The sequence below is a fragment of the Patiria miniata genome, unplaced genomic scaffold, assembly GCF_015706575.1.
Source record: "Patiria miniata isolate m_02_andy unplaced genomic scaffold, ASM1570657v1 HiC_scaffold_29, whole genome shotgun sequence".
Lineage (NCBI taxonomy): Eukaryota > Metazoa > Echinodermata > Asteroidea > Valvatida > Asterinidae > Patiria > Patiria miniata.
The window spans coordinates 19816432-19840327 of record NW_024037068.1 but is presented as its reverse complement, the minus strand read 5'-3'; the positions used below and the strand labels follow the sequence as shown (position 1 = coordinate 19840327).

The 23896-nt window shown below is 39.8% G+C and overlaps 1 protein-coding gene across 1 annotated transcript in view; it reads left to right on the top strand.

Annotated features, from left to right (window-relative positions):
• The first annotated feature begins 2934 nt into the window (after nucleotides 1–2934).
• Nucleotides 2935–23896, top strand: part of LOC119736140 (gamma-aminobutyric acid type B receptor subunit 1-like) — a 45616-nt gene continuing 24654 nt past the window's right edge. The window contains exons 1-2 of the mRNA XM_038210153.1: nucleotides 2935–4459; nucleotides 11321–11458. Of these exons, the coding sequence (XP_038066081.1) occupies nucleotides 4217–4459; nucleotides 11321–11458 (381 nt within the window). The 5' untranslated portion in view covers nucleotides 2935–4216. The remainder of the gene's footprint in view (nucleotides 4460–11320; nucleotides 11459–23896) is intronic.

Here is a 23896-nt window from a genome sequence, read left to right as displayed (position 1 = left end):
TTTGCAAGGCTCTTCCCCCGATCTGGCCTCGAAGTCTGTCAAGCCAGCGAATTTTATTTTTGAATATTCATGATCTACGTTTTTAGTTTTTATTATTGAATTCTGATAAGTGATAACTACATAACCATGGTAATGCCGAGAACAATATCTTTAGCCTTAAGATGAACAATGAAATATCGCTTTTGTTTCATCGGTTCGGCATCCTATCTCTCTATGACTTTTTAATAAAAGCCTAATTAAAAACGAAATTTGGGTAAACGGTGTTCTCCTCGAAATTTGACGTTTATTTCCCGGGTAAATACTTCATCTATGACGACAAAAAATGCACAATACCATCTGTTATATCCTGAAGTATTTATTTAAAAATAATTTGGAACAATTATATTTTAAATTAGAGGTAGTTTTACTTACAGTTTTATGAATATTTCCGTTTTAGATATCGTGCATAAACCCAACACGATGGCACACCTGGAAAATTGGCGATTACGCGCCAACGGGTATTAATGCCCGTTAGCACGCGTCTAACCAATTAAGTCCACTGAGTGCATTTTGTACTAGAGCTCAGAACAGTCGTTTATCCTGGTGTCTAGGATCCGTGATTGAAATGGGGCCCAGCCAAAGGTTCTTGGCTCATGTTCGTAGATCTTTAACATGGACATATTTTCTGTTCCTTGACAATAGAAATACACTTTCTTCAACTCAAAACTCCGCCTGCTGGTGCAAGTTTGTTCCCCAAATCGCGGACAAATCTAGAAATCCACATTCTCCAACTCAAAACTCCGACATCTAGTGCCACCCTATTTTGTCCCCCAGATCGCGCACAAATCTAGAAATGCACGTTTTTCAACTCAATACTCCGTCAGTTAGTGCCAATTATTTTTCCCTCCAAATCGCGGACAAATCTAGAAATCCACGTTCTTGAATTCAAAACTTCGCCAGCATATAGCCTACGGTGCGAATTTGTGCCCCAAATCGCTGCGGACAAATCTAAAATCCATGGTTTTTCAACTCATGTAGCTAGCATCGTGACTTTTGGCGTGATCCAAATATAGTTACATGGCATATACCTTTATTGGGAATCCTTTTGGAAACAATTATTTCCTTTCCCATTTTACTTATTGCCATATTTTGTATGATACCATGTTGTATGAGTAAGACTATCACATTAGAAATTTGAAAACATCTAGTAATTGGTTATAAAGTGCATTTAAAATAGTCTTGTCTATATTATCACAACACCTTTCAGGTTCTAATTACTAAGTTTAAACTCCAAATTTAACTTAATTTCAGTCATGTTATTTTATTGTTTAAGTTTTAATGGCATATAATTATATGTAATACGCAAATAATAATTTTGAATCTCGCACACTTTATTGTAAATTGTAAGTTATTAATTACTGTGATTGTTATCTTCGAGGTTCTGAAGATTTCGGTAGGCGTCTGTTAAAACCCTGTGCCCACGTGGGTAATAGGGGTGGTGGACAATGCCAGTGGTGTCAACCCCCCCCCCCCCACCTCCCCCGGGTGGGGGACACGGCTCCCGTTCCTCAAGATCTCGTATCACTCACATTTTTAAAATTTTTTATGAAATTCGACGGGGTTAAAAATTATATTCCTGAAATTCAAAATAATTTGAAATTTCGCATAACATCATATTAAAATTTGAACGGTATATTTTAGGGATTCTATTCCTTACAAAAGCAAAATTTCAGAGTACCCAGGAGCGTCTCCCATAAACGGGTTTCTGGATGCAGTTTATCAAATACCATGTACGACAGACGGATTCTTGGGGTAAAGCCATAATGCATATTCTGCTTTTTTATGGAATTTCTAAATCCACAGAAACCACCCGGTGCTAGCTGCAGTTGCCCGCAATTCATTATTCACTCATTAATTAATACGAGAATATTAGAATTGAATTGATGGTCAGAATCAGAATCGGTAGACTTGAGGGAGCTCACTGACGTCACTGGAGCTTATGCAACATATGATTATCTCAATTTAAAAAGAAATTTACATTTTGTCTTTTGCAAGCATGGGCTTAAATACAATTCTGCTCTGAGATTACGAAAAAATTGTGGCTGCACTGTCGAAATATTAAATTTCTGCATGAATGTACGAATTAAAGAGTCACTGTTGAGATGCGAGTTACGCCGAAAGAAATCAGAAAAAGGACTAGAATGTTAGTATTGAATGCTTTGTGTGATTTTTGTAAAAATTCCTGCATCCTCCCCTGAGTTTATTCTTATAAGAGCTTGGATTTTGCAGTCCCTTGTGAACAAATATGATGAAATTATGTGGTAGCGGTACTATCATTGTAAAGCAGTCGCTTTCTTATTTGAGCCAACAAATATAGTAAAATGTAATAAAATGCTTCAGCTTCCTAGTTATATTAAAAATAAGGGTGGAAGTTGTGCATCTTACTGTTAGCTTGTATTTGTGAAATTTGGATGAAATTGGGCCCTAAAAGCGCTCCATTTTGCAATGGAGTGTAGGCACCGTTTTTCAAAACGGCGATGGCGTCAGGACTATTTTAAGGGTGATCATCTTCGGATGGAAATTTATTTCTCCCAAAAGTCATCAAATTACCCACACAAATTGAAAAGAAAATAATAGATGATGAAACAAGCTTTAATTTGATTTATGTCTCGAACACCTTGGAGAGTTGTGAGTATTTTTCCTGAATTTCTGAAGTGGGGGTATTTATCATTGGGGTCTATGGCAGTTTATTTACTGGTCTGGACCCTTGTGCCGCCGTTAAAGCGCCACCTATGGTCCGAAGGTGCACATGATCGTCTGCTTTACACAGCGCGCCACCATAGAAAGATGATGTCCAGACCAAGTAAATAGGCCTAACATTGCCTACGCTGGCGAAATCATGATTTCTATACTGTCAATGTTTAACTTAACCCCCCCCCAAAAAAAAATAAATAAAATAAAATAAAGAAATTAACAGAAAGTTAAAGAGAACAAATCTATAGCTTTGATTGTATCTGTGAGAGTTGCGAGTACAATTTCCCCCCGATTTTTGAAGTTCAGTATTTATCATTGGAGTCTATGGAAGTGTATTTACTGGTCTGAACCCATTTGCTGGGTACAGAAAAATCCCGTGTATAGACGAATTTCAAATTAAAATTCAAACCGAGGCACTCGGTGCTAAGTAATTTATGAAACAAGGACCTTTCCTTTTTTTGAATCGGGGGCCCTCGGCTTCAGCGCCAATATTTGAAATTAGTCTATTATGTTCCATCGCTGCCTTGTCTTTATTTATATTTGGGAGATCGATCGTGTTTCGTTCAATAATTGTACACTTTACATAAAGTTCTTTGGCCCTGTTTCGTTTCGTTTCAGAACATGATTTAATTATTTTGGTTCACACAACTGCCGTTCATTAATTCAGAACTAGAAAGAACCCCCAAAACAGCAACACATCACAACAACTTTCATTTGTTCGCATTTCATCGGATTAATCGTAACATATTTCAACTACATTGCTATTCAGCCAATAGATTTTTTTCCCGGTCCATACTCCGTTAATCTTTCCCTACCTCCATGCTTACATTGACTGGTTTTCGGGTTGCACCCAGTTGACCCAAGTAAGGGTCAGCTGAGAGCAGTGACGTATCCCAGCGTGGGTGGGGGTGGGGGCCTTGCCTGTTTGTTTAAGACGCTCTTTAAGACGGTTCAGATGTCGTACAGTATATTCGTAATTTTGCCCCCCCCCCATCCCCCCTCCAGCACAAACATAAATTGGATACGCCGCTGACTTGGAGCCAAGTTTGACTATATGACTACAGTTTCTAACAGTGTATAGTTTTGTGAACGCTTAATGAAAACAGAACCCTTTGATCGGGCTCACTGATTGCGATTTCTTTTCAATTTGAAGTGGACGGATATCCCCAGCCTTTCACATCAGCCCTACGGAAGAATTCTTCAGGAATTTATAAAAGCCACATCTTCTCTTGCAAAAAGAATCGGCATCAAATGCGCTCACTTCCTTCCGTTCATTTGCTCTATCTGCTCATCTTGAAGGAAAACAAACGGTCGACAGAGCTGAAGGCCACTGCGCATGCGTCTTTTTCACTAACCCACGTGACTCCCAAGCACCAATGGCGTATCAGCAATAGTTGTATATGTTAGGTATGCACTCGTTGTGTGTGGCAGTCTTATAACTGGTTGTGCTTCGCACACACGCACACAAGAGAGGACTTTAAAGATGGTGACTGGACAGCTCCTCCGGTTCACGCTCACCACGACTCTCACCCTCCTGTCTCTCACCATGGGGACCTCCAGCCTCACCAACGTGACCCTGGGCGGCCTGTTCAGCTTCGGGGGTGCAGGGACGGACTGGGACGGCGGTGCTATTCTGCAGTCCACGCTGATGGCTCTGCAACACGTGAACGAGGATCCTACGGTGTTACCGGAATACCACCTGAAGCTGGACGTTAAAAATTCTAAGGTAAGATTTTTAAAGTTAAATCACCAATTAGGCAAGGACACTAGCTGGGCCCAATAGAGCCTGAAAGTTGACCCCTGGTGGCGCGCTTCCGGACACCTGAAATAGAAAAAGTAACGTGTAAAGCCCGGTTCATACTTCACGCGAATGCGAATGCGAAGCGAATTTGACGTCATGAAACAGTCGCTGCGAAATTCGCCCGAGTTGAAATTTGTTCAACTTTTACGAATTCGCAGCGCAAATAGTTGCCACGACGTCACAAATTCGAGTTCGCTTTCGCTTTCACGCAGAGTATGAACCGGGCTTAAAGTCGGGGTTTTTAAAAACAAATTGGTATTTTGCTTTCTTAAGAAAATCACTCTTTGGAAAAGGCTTTTGTAAACTTGTTACTAGCATCTCAAGTTATGGAAACTGAAAAATTGCATGACGTGAAAGAGAAATATTGAACTCTCACTTCCGAAAATCTAAAACAGGCCCTACATGTGGAATAGTGGAACTCGGAGCACACGAATAAAGATGAAAATGTATGAAATAATGTTGTGGATGTCATTGGGTAAAAACGTTAACTTAAATAGGAGACTAAAATGTTTTTTGGGATACACATTTTTTTGGGAATAAACTTGAAGGACTTATTCGCATTTACAAACAAATAATTTTCATTCTCACGCAAGTAGCTAGGCTACGCGATGTGAAAACAAAAATCCGGATGTGAAAGGTCGTGAGTAACGTTCGTTTTTACCCGTCTTCAATTGATTTCTCATCATTTGTTTTCTTGTGAAAATAATGCCAAGATCAAATTCCACCATGAATGTTTCTCAGGGGTGATACCGGTTAGAAATCGTTGTCAAAAATTGTAGCAAGAGAAAGGGCAACCCCGTGTTAAATGCCCATAGAAGGGTCACGGAGGGGTCCGGAAGCTCAAAGACAAAATGGCGTACTTTCAGGCTCTTTCCCGCTTACTGCAGAGGGAAAAACCTTTGCATTTTTTCAGGTTATATAGGAATGTTGGTTTTTGCACATGCATGCAGGTGTTAGTCGCGAGGCGCGCGGGTCAGTCCTAATGATGTGCATCGGGTCGGGTTGACCAGGCCAAACCGACCCGAAACATTAGAGATATAAACCGAATCAGGACCGAAACCGATCTTACTCCCTCAAACCGACCGACCCGGCCCGACAAAAAATAAGGTAAAACCGACCCGAACCGACCCGAACCCGAATCGACCCGAAAAACGAATATCTGGCTTGGACAAAGTGATTACTTTTGGTGCCTGCCCTTACCCACGTACGTACGTGGCATGAATTCTTTTTTAAAAACCATTACATCGTCTCTCTCTCTCTCTGTCATACTCAGTGGGTTGATCGAGAGTAACTCCGCTTATTGAACAAAAGCATGGTCACCACACGGTATCAAGAAAACTGTTACAGTCTATCTATTTCACTGTCAGTCCCGATCCGACTGGAGAAATTAATACCGTTGGAACGTGTTAGTGCGCTCGGTGGCCACACCACAATGGGTTGCGGTCACAGTGACTGTATTGCATCACCTGAATTTCTCAACTGTTTCGGTTTATTCGGTTTATTTCGGTTTTTTCCAAAAGTTATGGCTAAACCGACCCGACCCAAAAATGTGCAAAACCGACACAACCCGACCCGTAGTCGGTTTGGGGTCGGGTCGGTTTCGGGTCGGGTTTGCACATCATTACACGCGAGCGCAACGCAGCAACAGAGTGAATATTTTTTTTATACACAACGCAGTGTACATGAGCTAGTTTATTTGCAACGCGGTGTATATGAAGTAAACGTTTTTTCACAGTCTGGACACATGGCTGTTCTAAAACAATGAAATAACAGTATCATTGACATAACAATTGGCAAAATAACAATGTAGATATTTGTCTCAGGTGTCCTCCCTTCAATGGATTTAATATACATCACTATCAAACGGCACTTAACAGTTGATGGCGGCAAAATGGCGGCCATTTTAGCCACTGGGCAAATCTGATACGGCCCTATAGACCATTATCATGTTGCGGTCAGCTTGATTTTTTTCCAATTCAAATCAACATAACCAAAGCGAGGCTGGAAGGAAAATAGTCTGGTTCCTTTCTGCACAAATAACATCATTAATAACTGTTGTTGGATATACAGGGAAAATGACTGAAATGGTGGCAGCATGATGAAGGTCTATAGCCAAAAATTCCAATAAGGGTATTTCCAACAATATCCAAAATGTCATGCCTCCATCATCAAAGGAACAATTCCATCAAATATTTGACATTATTTTTATAACTATAATAGCAGTCCTGAAGCCCATCGCTATATTGAACAAAAACAAAGAAGATCGATATCGCTCCTGACCACGCAATTTCACGCAAGTCCAATTTCATCACAAATTTCATAAAAATATAAGTTCATAGACCCGTTTAGAGCTAAAACCTTTTGTTTCTACAAACCTTTACGTTCAGGGACCACAAAAGATTTAGATTTAGGTTGGATTTACATTTAGTTATTTTCACACCAATCGTGGCCCTGAGCCCAAATTAATACAATTAACATTGGCAGTAAAAATACGGATACATGAAATAAAACAGTGGATATTAAACATTTTTTAAGACAAAAACGATAAGAACTATAAACGTTTTCATATTAACACTGAAGAAGTAAAATTAGTTATTGATACATTTGGATAAGTGGGAGATAACCTAATTATCTAAAATGTCGATAAAAAGGGAACTGGATTGTTTTGTAACCTGTTAGTTCTTGCTGGTAACAGCAACATTTTGTTGTTTGACTTAGACATCTGCCACGACTCTGTAATAACCGTGTCGAGGGAACGTGGGGGCTAGTGCGGGGATTGGGTTTTGAGCCCTTTAGCGAAATTATAGCAATGCTGCAATCTCATATCAGATAGGGAATCCAGATTATAACTTTGCAAGTCATCTTTATAATTCCCAGACCTATCACCCAGTGACAGTGGGTGTCAAAGCAGGGGGGGGGGGGGGGTCGCATTTTTGTAGGGATTTCAATGGGAACATTTTCTTGGGGACACAGCTGGGAGGGGGGGGGTTGACCCCCCAAATCCCCCCTGGATCTGCGCCTGCTATGTACAGAAAGCATTTGACAGTATACAGATCGTGAGTTGGCCGCGCCGTCGTAGTCATTTTGGAAAAAAAACCCCTATAATTACCTAGCAACTGAGAGCGAAGAAATGCACGGAGAACTACCAACACACTCTTTGTTGCTTTTATAAATAACTAAATTACTTTTCATTTCTCTCGGGAAAAGCATCGTATATTCCCAACTGACGGTTCAAAAAATAAATAAAACAATTATATTGTCTGCTTTTTTTGTAATATTGTCTACTCTTTTTTTTTCTCTTTTTTCAAATTGTCAAATTAACTTGCCATTTCTTTTCTGGCAGCAACTGAAGAATGACTTTCACTACAGACATCGAACGATGCAATTAGTGACGATATGTTTGACAGAGTCTGTATTCAGTAGGCCCAGACATAAATTGCAGTAAGACGTCGTGCTTATGCCGTGTTGAATACAATTGAATTTAGCACGGTGTAAGCACGGCGGTGGTTTCAAACGTCGAACTTAATTGCAAACGCCTAATCGAATTTAAATAAATCCAACATGGCGGACCAACAGTCACAACAACAAATATGATTTTGTGCTCTAAATCAATTATTAGAGTTTCATGATGCAAAAAATATTGCTTCAACAGGATCCTTAATCAAGTACTTAATCCCGGAGGAAAGCTTTACTGGTGTCCCTTATTGTCGTCCTTTTGTTGTCGTGGCCCGATGAGAACTTTACGCTAATTCCTCATCTGCCTATCTTCAATTTTGTTTTCAATACTCAGAACTCTCACAGGTATTTAAGCTGCAAAGCAAAATGATGATCAACATGTCATCTGTTCATTTCCTTTTAAATTTTTGGTGGGTTGACCATTAACTTTTCGAGAAAATCGCATCCAATGAAGACGTCCCTTATTTTCCCAAGGCGGAAAAGTAGCAATCTTAAAAAACGATCCATCCACAATATTTCAAAATAGCGCCAGTTTCGAGTCCAGTTGCGGGGGCGAGTTAAAAAAAACCCAAGGGCGAGTGCACAATAAGCTCCTGCCGTCTTGCATGAAAGTTTTACATGAACTCTACGCTATTGTACACAGACCCATATAAACAGTAAACTCTACATGTATAGTCACATTGGCGTTTAGTTTGGGAGTTGCCCTTTCATATGCAACACTTTTGATGTATTATAGCGATTTGTGATAATACCACGTCACTATAACATAACTGCACATGTTTTGCCTCAATTTACAAACTTTTCATATAAGCATTATTTCTGAATTGTTACAAATAATTTTTTTTAGTACTTAATATATTTTGTTTGCTTTTATGAAAATTTGATTTTTGGTTGTTATATTTTGTGGGAATCTTAGAATATTTTTGAAGTACTCAATATATTTTATTTGCTTTTTTGAAAATTTGATTTTTGGCACTTGTATTTTGTGGGAAACTTAGGCCTATGCTACGGGGCCTTATTTTGGTCAATTTTCCGGGGACAGCCAGACAGACAAACCGACCGACCGTCCAGCCACCAATTAACATGTAGAAGTTCCTGCCAGAGCTTAAAAAAGAGCAATTTTCAAATGAGTTTTTGTTTTTTGAGCAACGAATAAAAAAAAGCTGTAAAAAGGCATCATTTGCAAAATTAATTGTTTTAAAAATGATGGAATGAGGGACGTACATAGTTTGAAAATGCGTTTCCCTTCCTATTGTCGAGTTGGACCTCTAATTTTTTTTCCAATTGCTATTTCCTGCTACAATGTAACAGTTATTTACTTTTGAATGAGACATGGAACGAAAAACACCCCCCCCCCTCGACGCGTAGTTACTGAATTATATCTTTACAAGATTCGAATTATTGACCACCAGGCCATAAATTGGCTCTCGCGGCGGTTCATTCGTGCGCAAAATTAAAGCCATTTTTTTCAGATGGTTGCAGTCGCTCAAATTCGGAATAGATTGAAATTAAATTCGTCAGGATAAAGACTTGTTGAACTAGAAGAATGGCTACAGTGTTCAACGCAATATCTTTGTTTTATACTGCACTGCCCTGGTAAACATTTTGAATTGTATGATTTCTCTTGTCTGATATTCTGTAGCGTGTTTTTTGTGTATTGATTTGTTTCTGCTCTTGTTTGGTGTGCTCCTTTTTGATCGATTTGTATGCCTCATGACAGCTCTACAAATCAGCTACATTCTAGTCAGCTCATTAAGCTTGACTCAGCTCTGCTCCTTAAAGGTATACAGGATCATTTGCTTTTCATGCATTTTGTTCGTTTCCAATAACAAGACCATTCGAATGTTTAAAGAGGTTGTGGAATGCTCGAAGACATTTCCGTCATTTTTCGGGTAAATGTAGCCTAAGGTGTGATGAAACAAAAACGACTATTGTGTCTGTCATGAAATAGAGTACAAAAGGTACTTTTGAGAGCTGTTTTTCAGGTCCTGTTTCGACCCGAACGTTCAGTTTGTGTAAAAGTCGTCGTTGGGGGCAGCAAACAAAACATAGTAAATCGTGACGTAATAAACAGGACTCCCGATGCAGCGTAGTATAAACGAGTCCTGTTTATAACGTCACGATTTTTCTCATTTTACGAAGAACCCTAAGACTGTTGATTTCAATTATGCGCTCGCCGACCAACAAAATACTCGATGAATTTCAGTTTTATAAACATATAAACGCACATTACAAAAGAATGGGACTTTGTCATTGTGAAATATATGGGTCTACTCTACAATAAAAAAAAATATAAAAAACAAAACGACTTTCAGCATTCCACAACCTCTTTAAAACCTAAACTGTTGAAGCTGCAGCTCAGTGGATATTACACTATTCGAGAAAAACAGTGACAAAGCTATTGCACAATCTGTTAAAGCCAGAGTCCATCATTTGCAGCTATCCAAATAGTATTTGGCGTACATATTGTTGAAAAACATACTTGGTTGAAAGATAGTAAGGGGACTAAACTCCCTGTGAAATTATTCTTTCTGGCAAGCTCTCATTTTAGAGAAATCAAAGAAAGAAGGCCTTCCAAACGGTGCGTCTTAAGAAGCACCGTTGGAAATTTCTGTTAGTAGTTCATTTATTTTTATTCGGCGAAGCGCCGCGCACAAGCGTTGACACGACGCACGTGTCTCGGACGCTGAATTCAGGCCCAATTCAAAACATGATCCAACAACTTTTGATTTGAAATCGAGATCCTAGAATGTTGTTTTTCTCGAAATATAGAGCTGAAGCTGAGCTGAAACTTCATCAGGTTAGTTATTCAGCACCCTTCTTTAGATTTTGAGCTCTTGTGTTGCTTCAAACGAACAAAATGCACAAATTACAAAAGATGGACTATACCTTTAATCGTGAAACACTATTTCGTCAATAGCACACTTTGTTTCCGAAATCAGTTACATTTCTCGATTTTTGTTGTGTCAGCAAGCCAGACGGAATAATTTCACAGGGTGTTTAGGAACAGTATATACGATCTTTAATCCGAGTTAGCATTTTGATACTTATTCGGTAGGTAACTTTTTGGATAAATGCAGATGATACTGCAACGTCTTTAAACACTGCTCTCCTCCCCCTTCACTCTGCTCTGCTAATCTTCTACTATATGTTCTTCTCTACCATGCAATGTTCGTTTTCTACATTGTTCGTTTGATCGTTTCTGCTCCGTTCGCATATTCTCTTCGTATTTGAAATCGTGATTAGCTACATGCAGCCGGAGCCCATACCGGAACCGAGGTTTAAAATAACCCTCTAAATCTGAGCTTCGTGTCTGTGTCTTGTTTATAGTGCCGTCCGGGTGAAGGCATGAAGGGGTTCGTGGACCTCATCAACGAGGAACCAACGAAGCTGATGATCCTGGGAGCAAGCTGCTCCGTGGTCTCACAACCCGTGGCGGAGACGGGCCAACACTGGAACCTAGTGCAGGTAAGTCCGAGCGGCCGAAATAAAGGGAACAACTACAGGGCCGAGTTAGCTCGAGAACCAATGGTTTACCCAGGCCCAGTGGTTGACTCGTGGCGTATGTTGCACCTCTAGGCAAACGTTGGTATCAAACGAATATCACAGAACTCGGTCCTGGCTTCATAGGCACCTTCAAATCTCATATAGGCTCCTTGCATCATCAGACGTCAAATCTGAGGGCGTGTTCTGGGTCTTTGTACATACCTTGCACATTCATTTGTTAATGACTTTAAATAATTAAAATTGTCCTCAGTGAGGGCGCCCGGTACGGTGCGAGGGGTCCATTGTGATTCGCGCGGCTATTGATCATAAACGATTTGAAAACAATTTGGTAGACCGATATACACCGATGATTGTTACGAGTGATATCGTAAAATTCATGAGCCTCCCAATGTGATCACGTTAGTCAACCCTTCGCCTATTTTTTGGCCCAATTTACGGGCACCTCATTTCCCCTTTTTTTGGTTTGTTTTTTTTGCTTAATATCAGGATGTTCTCATTGTTCACGTGATGTTCCATTTACTTTTGTTAAGGTTATTGTGCCGGTAAGTAACTTTGTGAATTTGAAGCTCATGTTATTTAAGTAAGGATAGGCCTATGTAAGTAGAATCCTAAAGGTACACTTTCAAAAAAAATTAATAAAAATACATATAATACCCAAACAGAGAATAAATATATTACACAGCAGGTATTAACGATTAATGCAAATAAGATGGCTAAAAACTCAAAATTTCATTTGGAATCCGGTTTTATCGGAACAGTATATACCTGAATAATGCCGAAAAGCCTAGTTCCCAATTTTTACCCAAATATGCCCCTTAATTCTTATTTACCTTTTTCCCCCAGAAATTCCACCAGACTAAAACGTGACAAATGACCCACTATTTTGCTTGAGATGGTGCGTTTTTATCGACAGAAAATTCCTGCCATCGACAAATTATATTTGCACTACCAACTCGGCGCTGCCAACAGACCTATGGGAAATATGAAATTCTACACCCAAACGAGCGCAGCATCCGATTACTTACACGCCCACACGATACGGCAATCGGTCAAACAGCTGATAACGCAAGACGTCAACATTAGACGGATGACTTGAGTGCCATGCACTTTAAATGCACATTAATGACACTCATCGTACGAGCACAAAGGCATCATTAACGCTAACTCCCTAGGGGGTGTGCAACATAATATTAAAATTGGAGGATTCGGGACTGTAAGGGTTACAGATCCATGCAGTGTCATTGTTTTAAATGCAATCCTTGAAAATGCACCCTTATGTCCCATTTAATCTTACTTTGAATTATACATTTTGCCATTTTCAAGGATACTTTGGTGCCTTTTTGATTTTTTACGCTAATGCGAATTTCCATATTCATGAACAAAAGTGTGGTGTCATTTCAGGCAGAAACCTCAATGTTACAGCTATTTCAGCACCGAAAGTTGCCAGAATCGTGGATATTGTGCCGTAGTAAATTTCCTTTTGTTTTGGTGATTCGTTGTTGTGTCAGTACATGGCAGTAAGCCAATGAGCAAACTTTTCTCACGAATGTTTTCATTGAGCAAACCTTTTGGTTCACAATGTGAACAGAAAACTCCTAACCTTGTCCGGAAATGACACCACTGTAATCGCGCTCACATTTGTCCGAAAAAGCATGGAAAATATTATTTATTTTTTAAGTGTTTAAAGAAGTGCACTTTTTAAATAAAAAGAGCTAACAAGTAATGTCAAACACTTTTCATAATAGGAGTAGAAAGTTAAATGGATTTTAGGGCCATTGCGTTTAAACGGTAATATTCTTGAACGGATTGAGCAATTTCAGTATTGTTTTTCATCTAAAAGTAGCTTATGAAATTGGCTTTCCAGTCATTATTATGGTTGGTGCTATACATGTTTGTTTAAATATGAAATATATTTTTTGGGGGGTTGGGTTCCGCGTTTTTTAATGACCCTGTATTTGCATGTCTAGACATATTTGACTTACCCTGTATATGCAAGCCGCGCGCCAGCCAATCGGAGTCGACTTTGCCAATCGGAGTCGACTTTACTAAATCGTGACGTCATTTCACTCCTAAATCAGGACTAACTTGGTTTGATTGGTCAATCCGAATGCAGTGTTTTGTAATTCAACAACAGCAGAGCGCGTGACACATATTTTTTTAATCCATTGTCCATGACGCGCAACGGGTGAATGACCTAAGACCCGATAAAGAAATCGCCTGCTGATTGGTCAAAAATCTATGAGGTAAAGTGGAGGGGTCTTGTTTAATTAATCAACGAATCTGTTCACGCGTGATGGACTATGGCTTTCCCCATAGTCTATTACATAGACTACATGTTTGAATGCTGGAAACCTTTGTTGGTCCAACGTGATTCCAACACAATTCGAAACAGGCTGTAACCCTGCCCAACCCAACAGCTTGGGCAAACAAGACATATTAAAATCACGGTTTGTTTACATGGGCGCTTTTTCCCATGGGAGCCAGGTGATGGGATCGAGAGCCACTATAAGCTCCCACAGGAAATCACACACGTAAACAAAGCGTGACGTTACTATGTCTCAGGTTTCGCAAGCATTGATTGCAGAACATATTCAGCCGTGTGATTGATAAGCAAAGTTAATCTGATTACGTACTTAGACGCTACAATGGAGCAGGGAAATTCATGCAACCCCAAAACATGGCCGTTTGAGCGTTGTTTTTCTCAGAAAATATGCTCAGTATGATTGACATGTTGCATTATAACGGGAGATGAATTTCTAAACTTCATGTCAGTGAAAAATTACCTTCATTGATGCCAAGACGTCAGTACTGGTTACCGGTAAAGCTGACCTTAAAGTCGGGAAGAAATCGTTCGAAAACGCCCCCAAATCTATGTATTTATATCGATTTTTAGGAATTCCCTAAAGTTGTTCTTACACGAGTAGTTGGAAACTCATATCAGCTGGGTATATTCCGAATTTCAGCTTATTCTGTTGTTGCAAACGCTTGTGTTACACCTTGAACTATCGCCAAGGAAAATTTCGAGGAGGATTTTTTTTGCCGACCAAGGCCCACGTGCATTGTTTTCAGCAAAGGCCTAATACGGTTGGCCAATTTCGGCCCGGAAACACAATGACGAAGATCATATTAGCATATTCATTAGCGTCACTCGCCGTGACTTGGCGTGGGTCTTGGTATCGACCAATGGAAGCCGGCAAAAAGGGTGATATTTATCAATTAATAACGCTTTAAGGAGGCTTTTCTGCACATCATAATAGATAGGAACTTTATTAATATTCGTGAGTCTTGAAAAGATTGACAGATATTGCAAACGCCAGTGTTACAACTTTCAACAATGCACGTAACCAGTCCTATTTTTCCAATTTCAACGAAAAGTACTAAACATTTCAAAACGATTGTTAGTACATATACATTGTAGTTGGATCATTTTAAGGGAAATAAAACCTGAACGTTGCATGAAGATACGGTTTTCCAAACGTGAGAAACTTATTTTCAAAGATTTCGCCGGCCAACGTGAGCATGTCTGTGTGCATGTTGTTTCATTCAAAATAAAGTATGACGTAACTTAGAAATCGCAGAAATCGCTCTTCGAAACCACACGGCTGTATTTGCGAGGCCCATCATCTGCCTTGGCTCTTGGAAATGAAAAACTGTTTATGATCCACCATAAAATTTAACTTTTCACACTGTTCAAGTCAATATACAGGGTGAGTAAAAAAAAGGAAACCCAAATTTTAGGACCATATATAAAATGATTTTTTTCATGTAGCACATTCAAAATCTAGGATATAAAAGCCCAGTTAATAAGCTTTCTTTTAGTACAACAATCATTAAAATCGCTCGATCATGTACTTTGCAAGTTACGTAATTTTAAAGGTTGCGTGGACGCTATAATTCACTTAACTTAAAAAAGTAATACACTTTGGAAATAACACCAAGTACACGATATAAATCCATAATTTGATGTTGCTGCATCGAATCTGGATATAAAAAAACACGTTCCCCCGGGGGTACTATTGGAGACGAGGTTGAAAATGAAGTAACCCTTGAGACGAGATTAAATCCGGGTCACATTTTTGACAGGACTGTTGTGGTGGTACCTTTGAGGGTCAAATGACACCTTTCGGGGTCGAAAGTTAAACTTCGCTGGTTCATTTTCCTCGGATCGTTTTAAACCGCAAACATTGACAAAAATGTCATTGTAACCCAGAAAATTCTCATTTTCTCCCTGAAAAGTATCACGTAAAAGACAACCCCGATTCTAAGTCAAGTCTGGAGTTTTTACAGTGTACGTATTAAAGCCTGAGGTGGAGTTGGAAATGAGCACATCGTAATCGGCCTAAAGCACCGTTTCTTTTACATGACTAGCGGGATGCCGAGTCATATACTAATGTTTACTTCGACTTTAATTTGCACTTTGACCCCAAGTGGGCGTGGTAAGCCTTTGCGAAGCGATTTGGCCACATTTTTCATCATCAGCTGTATGTTTTGCGTAATAGCGATATGTTTTTGAGTATTTACATAGATATAATGTTATATTTAACTATTGAAAGTCTAAAAGAAAGACATCTGCAAAAAAAGCAAAACACAACAAATAAATCATTTTGGCATGTATGTGCGTTCTGGAACTTCAGAGGACAGTGAATTCATAGCATAGGACCTCCATAATCTGGAGAGCTCTCCATCAGCCGTTCCATCCTGTAAACGCTCATAAGGCCATTTACAAAAAACAAAACAAAAACGTGACAAACAGACTGACAGCAGATACCGTATATTTGATGAAGGACTTTTAAACAATATCTAGTAAAAGGAAGTCGATCCTCACTCTGGAGATTAATTTGTTTCTTAATTTGATATTGATTAAAACGTACACGTTATAGTCAGATTCCCTTTGTGGTTCTATAATGGGGGGTTACGCAACTCGATTAACAGTATTCTTCAGTTACAATCAAATTAAACGTGTACATAAAGAGCAAGCTGGTAATTGGAAGTAATTTAAACCGCAGCACGTTTGTGTCTACAATTGACAGAAACTCCTACGTCAATGGGTATTTCCAGGGCCCTGAACAGATATGTTAAACTATTCTGTGGGTCGAGACCGAGGTATGTGTTTACAACGAACTTGTTCAAGGGAATTAACAATATTTGCAAACATCACAAAACTAAACTACCAAATAATTACGAAATGTGTTTTACAACAACTTTATACTTCTTTTTTTTTCACACACCATGCTTCTTTGTTTTCACACACCAACCTTGATTTTTGTTAGGAGTTCTTAACGTACAGAAGTACATTTGAATTAATGTGTAAATGTTAAATGTATCTGTGTGTCACAAGCCATGGTACGTGCATGTAAATTTGCCATTGCGGGCGATTAATTCGATTTAATTAAGCCTTTGCGAAGCGATTTCACACACCAACCTTGATTTTTGTTAGGAGTTCTTAACGTACAGAAGTACATTTGAATTAATGTGTAAATGTTAAATGTATCTGTGTGTCACAAGCCATGGTACGTGCATGTAAATTTGCCATTGCGGGCGATTAATTCGATTTAATTAAGCCTTTGCGAAGCGATTTCACACACCAACCTTGATTTTTGTTAGGAGTTCTTAACGTACAGAAGTACATTTGAATTAATGTGTAAATGTTAAATGTATCTGTGTGTCACAAGCCATGGTACGTGCATGTGAATTTGCCATTGCGGGCGATTAATTTGGTGCACATCCATGCTCTCCAATACCGATGTTCCTCCTTACCATGTCACCCTAACCCTAATCCTAACCCTAATCCTAAGGGTTTCAGGGAACATCGGTATTGGGGAACATAGGTATTTGGGAACATCGGGAATGCCCGACTAATTAATATTACGCCAAAAAAGTGATATGCACTATGCTATAGAACCTTCGTTTCCTTGACAGGCAACAATATTTCCAAAAGCATAATGTTGCTAGCACCTTCTATAATACACGGCGTGATAATGGTGTGAACTTGGATATTCTTCGTTCAGCACTCTTACCATGGGATTACGTAGTTTTATACCCAAACTATAGGCCTACAGCAACTAAGAAATATATAGATACCTTTTGGAATAAAAAATATTGCAGCGACGTAGCTTTTGTTGTCATCACGACATCTTCATTCATGATCGCCCAAAAGGTGGTTACATGACCGGAGTAGTCTTAGTCACTACGTTAGATGTCGTGATGACATCGAAAGCTACGTCGCTGCAATATTTTTGATTCCAAAAGGTATCTAAATATTTCTTATCAACGTGATGGAATCCAATAATAGAATACATGCTGTTAAACAGAAACTGATATTCTGGCGGGTTGAAATTATAATCGCTTAGCTTGGAAGTCTAGAGTGCACCGGCGCAACTCGTTACAATGTTTCGCCGACGACGACAACCGAAACAAAATCAAAACAAAACATACAAAAAAGAGAGTCCACACCAATCTTACAAGTTGTAGTCCAACACGTAAGCTTGATTTGCCATCGTTCACATTATGTGCACCGTTTGGGAAGTAATCCTTCAACTTGGCTAAATGTCCGTCGAAGATCATCCTTAAAGTATTCATGAAACCCACCATTTTGAACAAAAAGGAACCTCCACAACATGCATTGTATAATACAGCGGATTTCAGTTCCAAATTCAATCATAAGTATGTACAGCTTGCCGTAAATATTATATGCTCCGACTTGAGATCTTCATTTCCCCTGCCTCATGAATGAGCCGCAACACCTGCTGTTAAAAGAGAAACATGGCATCCAATTTGGGGCTAATTCCACTCAGTATCCTTCCGTAAAAAGAACTACGGAGGCAATTAAAAGGAAAGTACTTACGTTGCTGGGCAAGAACTATTGATTGTTGGTCATTTGCACAGTGGGGCCACTTGTTCCGTAACATCCTTGCTACGTCGTAAACGGTGACCTTTACTGCCCGTGCTGTTTTCGAGCTTTGCTCTGAATAATAGATTTTGCTATGAATTGGTATAGCTTTTTTTGTCTTGCAAAACAAAAGTTATTCACTTTTGAAGCAGACAACCACCGAATAATCATGACAAACGTTTAGTTGTGAAATAATTACAATAAGAATTTCGAAATATTTGCGGCCTTGCAATAATTCGGCTCTTGCAGGGTAGACTGGTTCCCGCCCCAATCAGAATAAATAATGGAGGGAACGAGTTTACTCGCAGGGCGGATCGGTTTTAGAGGGTTGCAGATGCCGAAAATAGACAAAACAGAAAATCTCGTAAGGAAAAAAGGTATCGCACTGTTGAAGGTCACAGACAGCACATTTGAAAATTCCTTCTTAATTTACCGGTACTTATACAGTATGTCCCCAAGGGCGGATCCAGGGGGGGGCCAAAGGGGGCCATGGCCCCCCCCCAAAACGAAACCAATTTTTTTTTTTTTTATGTGACATCGCAATAAAGGCAGGCAATGAGTACACCACCATCTTTTCCTCAAAAAAAAACATTGGTTAAAGTGGTCAGATATTGCCTCAGATCGCACCACAGAGCATCTAGAATCTAACAAATTTTCGGGGCCCTTAAGCGGGCCCCGAACCCCACGCCGTAATTTTTTTGACCCACTTTTTGGGGGGACCCAAACATTTTTTGGCCCCCCAAAAAAATTGTGTTCTGGATCCGCCCTTGTATGTCCCCCCCCCCCTCAAAGTGTTCGCCTGACTGTTTATAAAATAACTATAAACTATGAGGTTAATTTTAAATATATTTGGTTGTGCAGATACTCCTAAGCAATGGCCTCAACCCCGCGGTGAGTGTCATTTAATTTCAGTCGCGCATCACTGCACAATTTATTGTCATTTGTCAATTGAGACACTTGTGGCCAAGTTCCATGCCTTAATCAGTTTCAATACTGTATATAAGTTGTGCGAAATCCAGCATGTTGAGAAAAAAAGGCTGATGTAGTTTGTAGTTTGCCCTTGAGCATTAAAGTTTTAAACTGATGTCAATTAATTGTCATGGTAAATTATAGTCAGGCAAATAACTCCAATCCCAACTGCAGCCCTTTTCACAACACGAAGGATTTTACACAGCTTACTTTAAAAACACAGTACTGAAATTGAATAAGGCAAGGAACTTGGTAATAGTGTCAAAAAATGTTGTTGTGCTCCATTGACAATTGTGTAGTGATGCGAGACTGAAGTTAAATGAAACTCGTTCTAGGGTTGAGCCCAAGGCCTAGAAGTATCTGCACAACCAAAACATTTTCAAAATTGACCTCATGGTTATGTAGTTATTTCAAAAATAGTCAGACGGACACTGTTTTGGGACATACTGTATGTTTACTGGTAGGGCTAGCATAATGTCCTCTTTGCAAGTACGTCACTGAATACTGATGACTAATTGACTGATGACAGACTAACTGACTGACTGACTGGCACTTGTGCATTAGACTATATTGTAGACCGGTGAAGAGAACCGGGCAGTACTATCGTATAGTATTACCCTGTTTCTAGTAAAAAAAAAACCAATCGGAATCAATTGAAAGGAATTGTTGGCGCTTTACCACCAGCTTAAATAGACTTGTCTTGTCTTGATTATAGTCTGTAAAATTATATTTCCACCGAAAAAAATTGCAATTTATGCTTGGTTTTGCCCTGAGTATGCGTAATTGTAAAACTGCGGCATGCCCAGTGCTGTCCAATGACGAAGATCTTGATGTTCAGAAACTCCATTCGAAAAAAATATTGTTTTACAGCTTTATGATGAACCTATATTTTACATTTCAAGTGGGCAGTAAAACAAATCATCGCATGGAGAGTCGTGCCGAAGATCTTTACGGCAATCCCATTATGGTCCTTGGATATTATCACTGTATTGTGCTTTTGCCCGCGAGACTTGCACTCAATTTTCAACGTGATTACGAGCAGACCCTTATTACCTTACGGGTGAATCATTGAATCCTTGGGGGGAACCGTGACGACTCGCCCAGAGTCAATGCAGACTCGGAATAACATAAGAAAGAACCAACAGACAATGCAATCTGGGCCAGTTTCAATTTCCATGTTGTTGACATTCAACAAGAACACATGTCTGAGCGGCAGGCAATTTCATTTTCTATGTGAGTGCCAATCCAATTTCGCGCTGAGTTAATAGACCTAGTCAAATGACGATAACAATTTGGCGGCAGGGCTCTCTAATAACATCGAACTGTCATCTTTTTTTTCTGTAGCCGTCTGAAAATGAATGACTAATGTGATACTGGATTGTGAATCCTGTGCACTTCAGTCACTTGTCCTTGCCGGTGATGAATTTCGCTGTTGAGTGAAATGGATTTTATAGAGCCTACTAAAGGACGTGTTCCAGTGCGGGTGCGTACATAATTATGTTCCCCAATACCGATGTTCCCCAATACCCTATAACCCTAACCCTTACCCTTACCCTAACCCTAATCCTAACCCTAAACCTAAGGACTTCGGGGAACATCGGTATTGGGGAACATAGGTATTGGGGAACATCGGGTAGACCCCGTTCCCGCGGTCTTTCTTCACTTGTTTTCCCCGACCGTTCTTCCAAGTCCCTTAATCACATTTACCATCAAATTGCCATCATAGTTAATTTACTTTTGAAACAACAAATGTATCTTGTATTATTTGCGAAGTTTGGTGGTCGAGTGGTAAGACGTCTGCACTTGTAAACAGGAGGTCGTAGGTTCGAATCTCACCCGCGTAAGCTTGTGAATTTCCGTGGACAACGAGATGATGATCAAACCAATATTGCATTGACAATCCGTTCCAAAAGCGCAGCTTCAAAAAGAACTCTCAGAGAAGTTCTCTTCTTCGGCTCAAGGTTCAAAATTCACATCAATCATCATTCAAAAGCAACTCTTGAAAGATCATCGATAAGACAAAGGCTCAGTGTTAAAACAGGGGAAGATCCATTCCCAAAGCGCAGCTTAAATAAGCACTCTAAGAGCTCTTCTTCAGCTCAAAGCTCACAACCCACATCAATCACAATTGAAAATAAATCCTTGACAGAACATCGATAAGACTAAGTCTCAACGTTAAAACACGGGAAGATCCATTCCCAAAGCCCAGCTTAAATAAAAAAATCCATTCTCTTATCTTCTAAATATGTGTATAGCGAAGTATAGCTACAAAAATTGGAAACGAAGCAACAAAATGACATGCATGATTTACGAGCTTGCTCTGTTGTACAAGGAACTTATTCTCAAACCGCAAATGATGCGCATACAATGAATTTTAAGTGCACCTGTGTTGCGATCGTTACAGATCGTATCCGCCGCGTGTCCACTTTTTAAAATGGGTATGCATTAAGCTTCGGTGTCGCTGTTTGGTATGTGGCTCTCCGTTATATTATAATATTATAACGGAGAGTCACATACCAAACAATACGGTAAGATGGAAATTAATGGGCTACTTAGCCTCGTTATGTTCTGCACGCTTAATGACTGAGTCATCAGTAATAATTGTAGGTAGCTCGCTGTGTTTGCAAAGTGTGTTGGCGCCAGAAACCTGGGATATATTCTATAGGGGGAATGATGCATGTACAGGATATGCGGCTCGCGTTACTCCGATTTGCAGACCTTAGGTGTCACGATTATTTCGGCTTTCCGGACTCCTTAAAGCTATAGTCCATCATTTGCAGCCATCCGAAAAGTAACTGGCGTAATTATTGTTGAAAAATAAACTTGGTTGAAAGATAGTAAGGGAACTAAACTCCCTGTGAAATCATTCTTTCTGGGAAGCTGTCATTTTGAAGTAATCAACGAAAGAAGGCATTTCCAACGGTGATTCTTAAGAAGCACCGTAGGAAAATTTAAATTAGTAGTTCGTTTTGTTATTCAGCGCAGCGCGCACAAGTATTGGAACGACGCACACGCGCGCGCGGTTGTTACAATTCGTCGGATCAGTGCGCTACGTCGCGTATAGCTGCAATTCAAAACAATTCAAAACATGATTCAGTAACTTTTGATTTGAAATTGAGATCTTAGAATGCTGTTTTTCTCTGAATGTACAGCTGAAGCTTAGCTGAAACTTCATCAGGTTAGTTGCTCAGTATCCTTCATTAGATTTTCAACTCTTTTGTAGTTTCAAACGAACAAAATGCACAAATTACAAATGATGGACTGTAGCTTTAAACATTCATTAATGTCCCGTGCTTTCGATTGCTCAAGTAACCGTTGAAAGGAAAACTGACCAGTCATACATTCATAATGTAGCGAACGAAAGCCCTAGTTGCTGTCGTCGGACTCTGCCGGACCACCACCGGACTTCCACCGGACTTCCACCGACTTCCACCGGACTTCCACCGGATTTCCACCAGACTTCCACCGAACTTCCACCGGACTTCCACCGAAGCCCCCAATTGACAGTCAACTCTAACACTAAGAACGAGAATTGTTTGAAACGCTATTATTCCGGTAAAGAAAACATGGCGGAAACTGACACAATGATAGTCATTTTTACATTTCAGAAATTTTGTCAGAAACAAAAGGGTTTACAGACATTTCTGTTTGAAACGTTGTACGAACCCTATTGTGTTGCAGCTCCGGAAACGCGTCCCGGAAATAGGCTCTGCGAATCTAAGTTCTCAAATGGGTTTCTTTGCTCAGTCTTGGCTGGAGGGGTCGGCCAGATGCAAGTGCCAGGTTGTGGCGGGTGCATGTTGATGTTATACATTGTATAAAAGTTGTCCACTTTGTTAGGTTTTGTCTGGCCAGGCGGTTTTTTTTTGGGGGGGGGGGGCAACATTCTGATTTCAAAACTAAACTGTCACCTAACCCAAGTTGACCTTATCCTTTCTCCACGAAATTCGATGTTTTTACTGATTGGACCACAAGAAATCGATCTAGATGGTTTGCAACAATAAAATGCCTTGTCCTAAGGATCGTTTTTTTTTACAATAGGGTGACACCAAATTGTCGCCCCGATAAGGCGTGTCGCCTGTTTGCAGGATTCTGTTGATTAGTGAATTGAACAAAGAAATTGCCCTGTTCAGGTTATATTTAATATGTACAGGGTGTTTCAATAAAAAGGAAACCCAACTTTGAAGAACCAGTATGGACAGACTAAATGTTTACTGGCTATGAAACTGGTATCATCTGAAAGCGTAATCTCTATGTTTTTCAATGATACCTTGTTTACATTTCCAGGGTCATGCATCACTGAGCGCCATTGTCATGAGATTTTGATGCAAAATTGCAGTTGGTTCACCGTTTCATGCCAAACACAATATGCATGGTGTGCATGAGAAAAAGTATTCAAGAAGAAGACACGAGTACGTAAAAAGAAACCAAAACACAATTCGGGTTGGTTTCAAAACTGGATTTTATCGTTTGTCATGAATTTCTCGTTTTGACCAAGCCACGTTCAAAACAATGTGCCATTTTCCCGAGGAGAACATTCA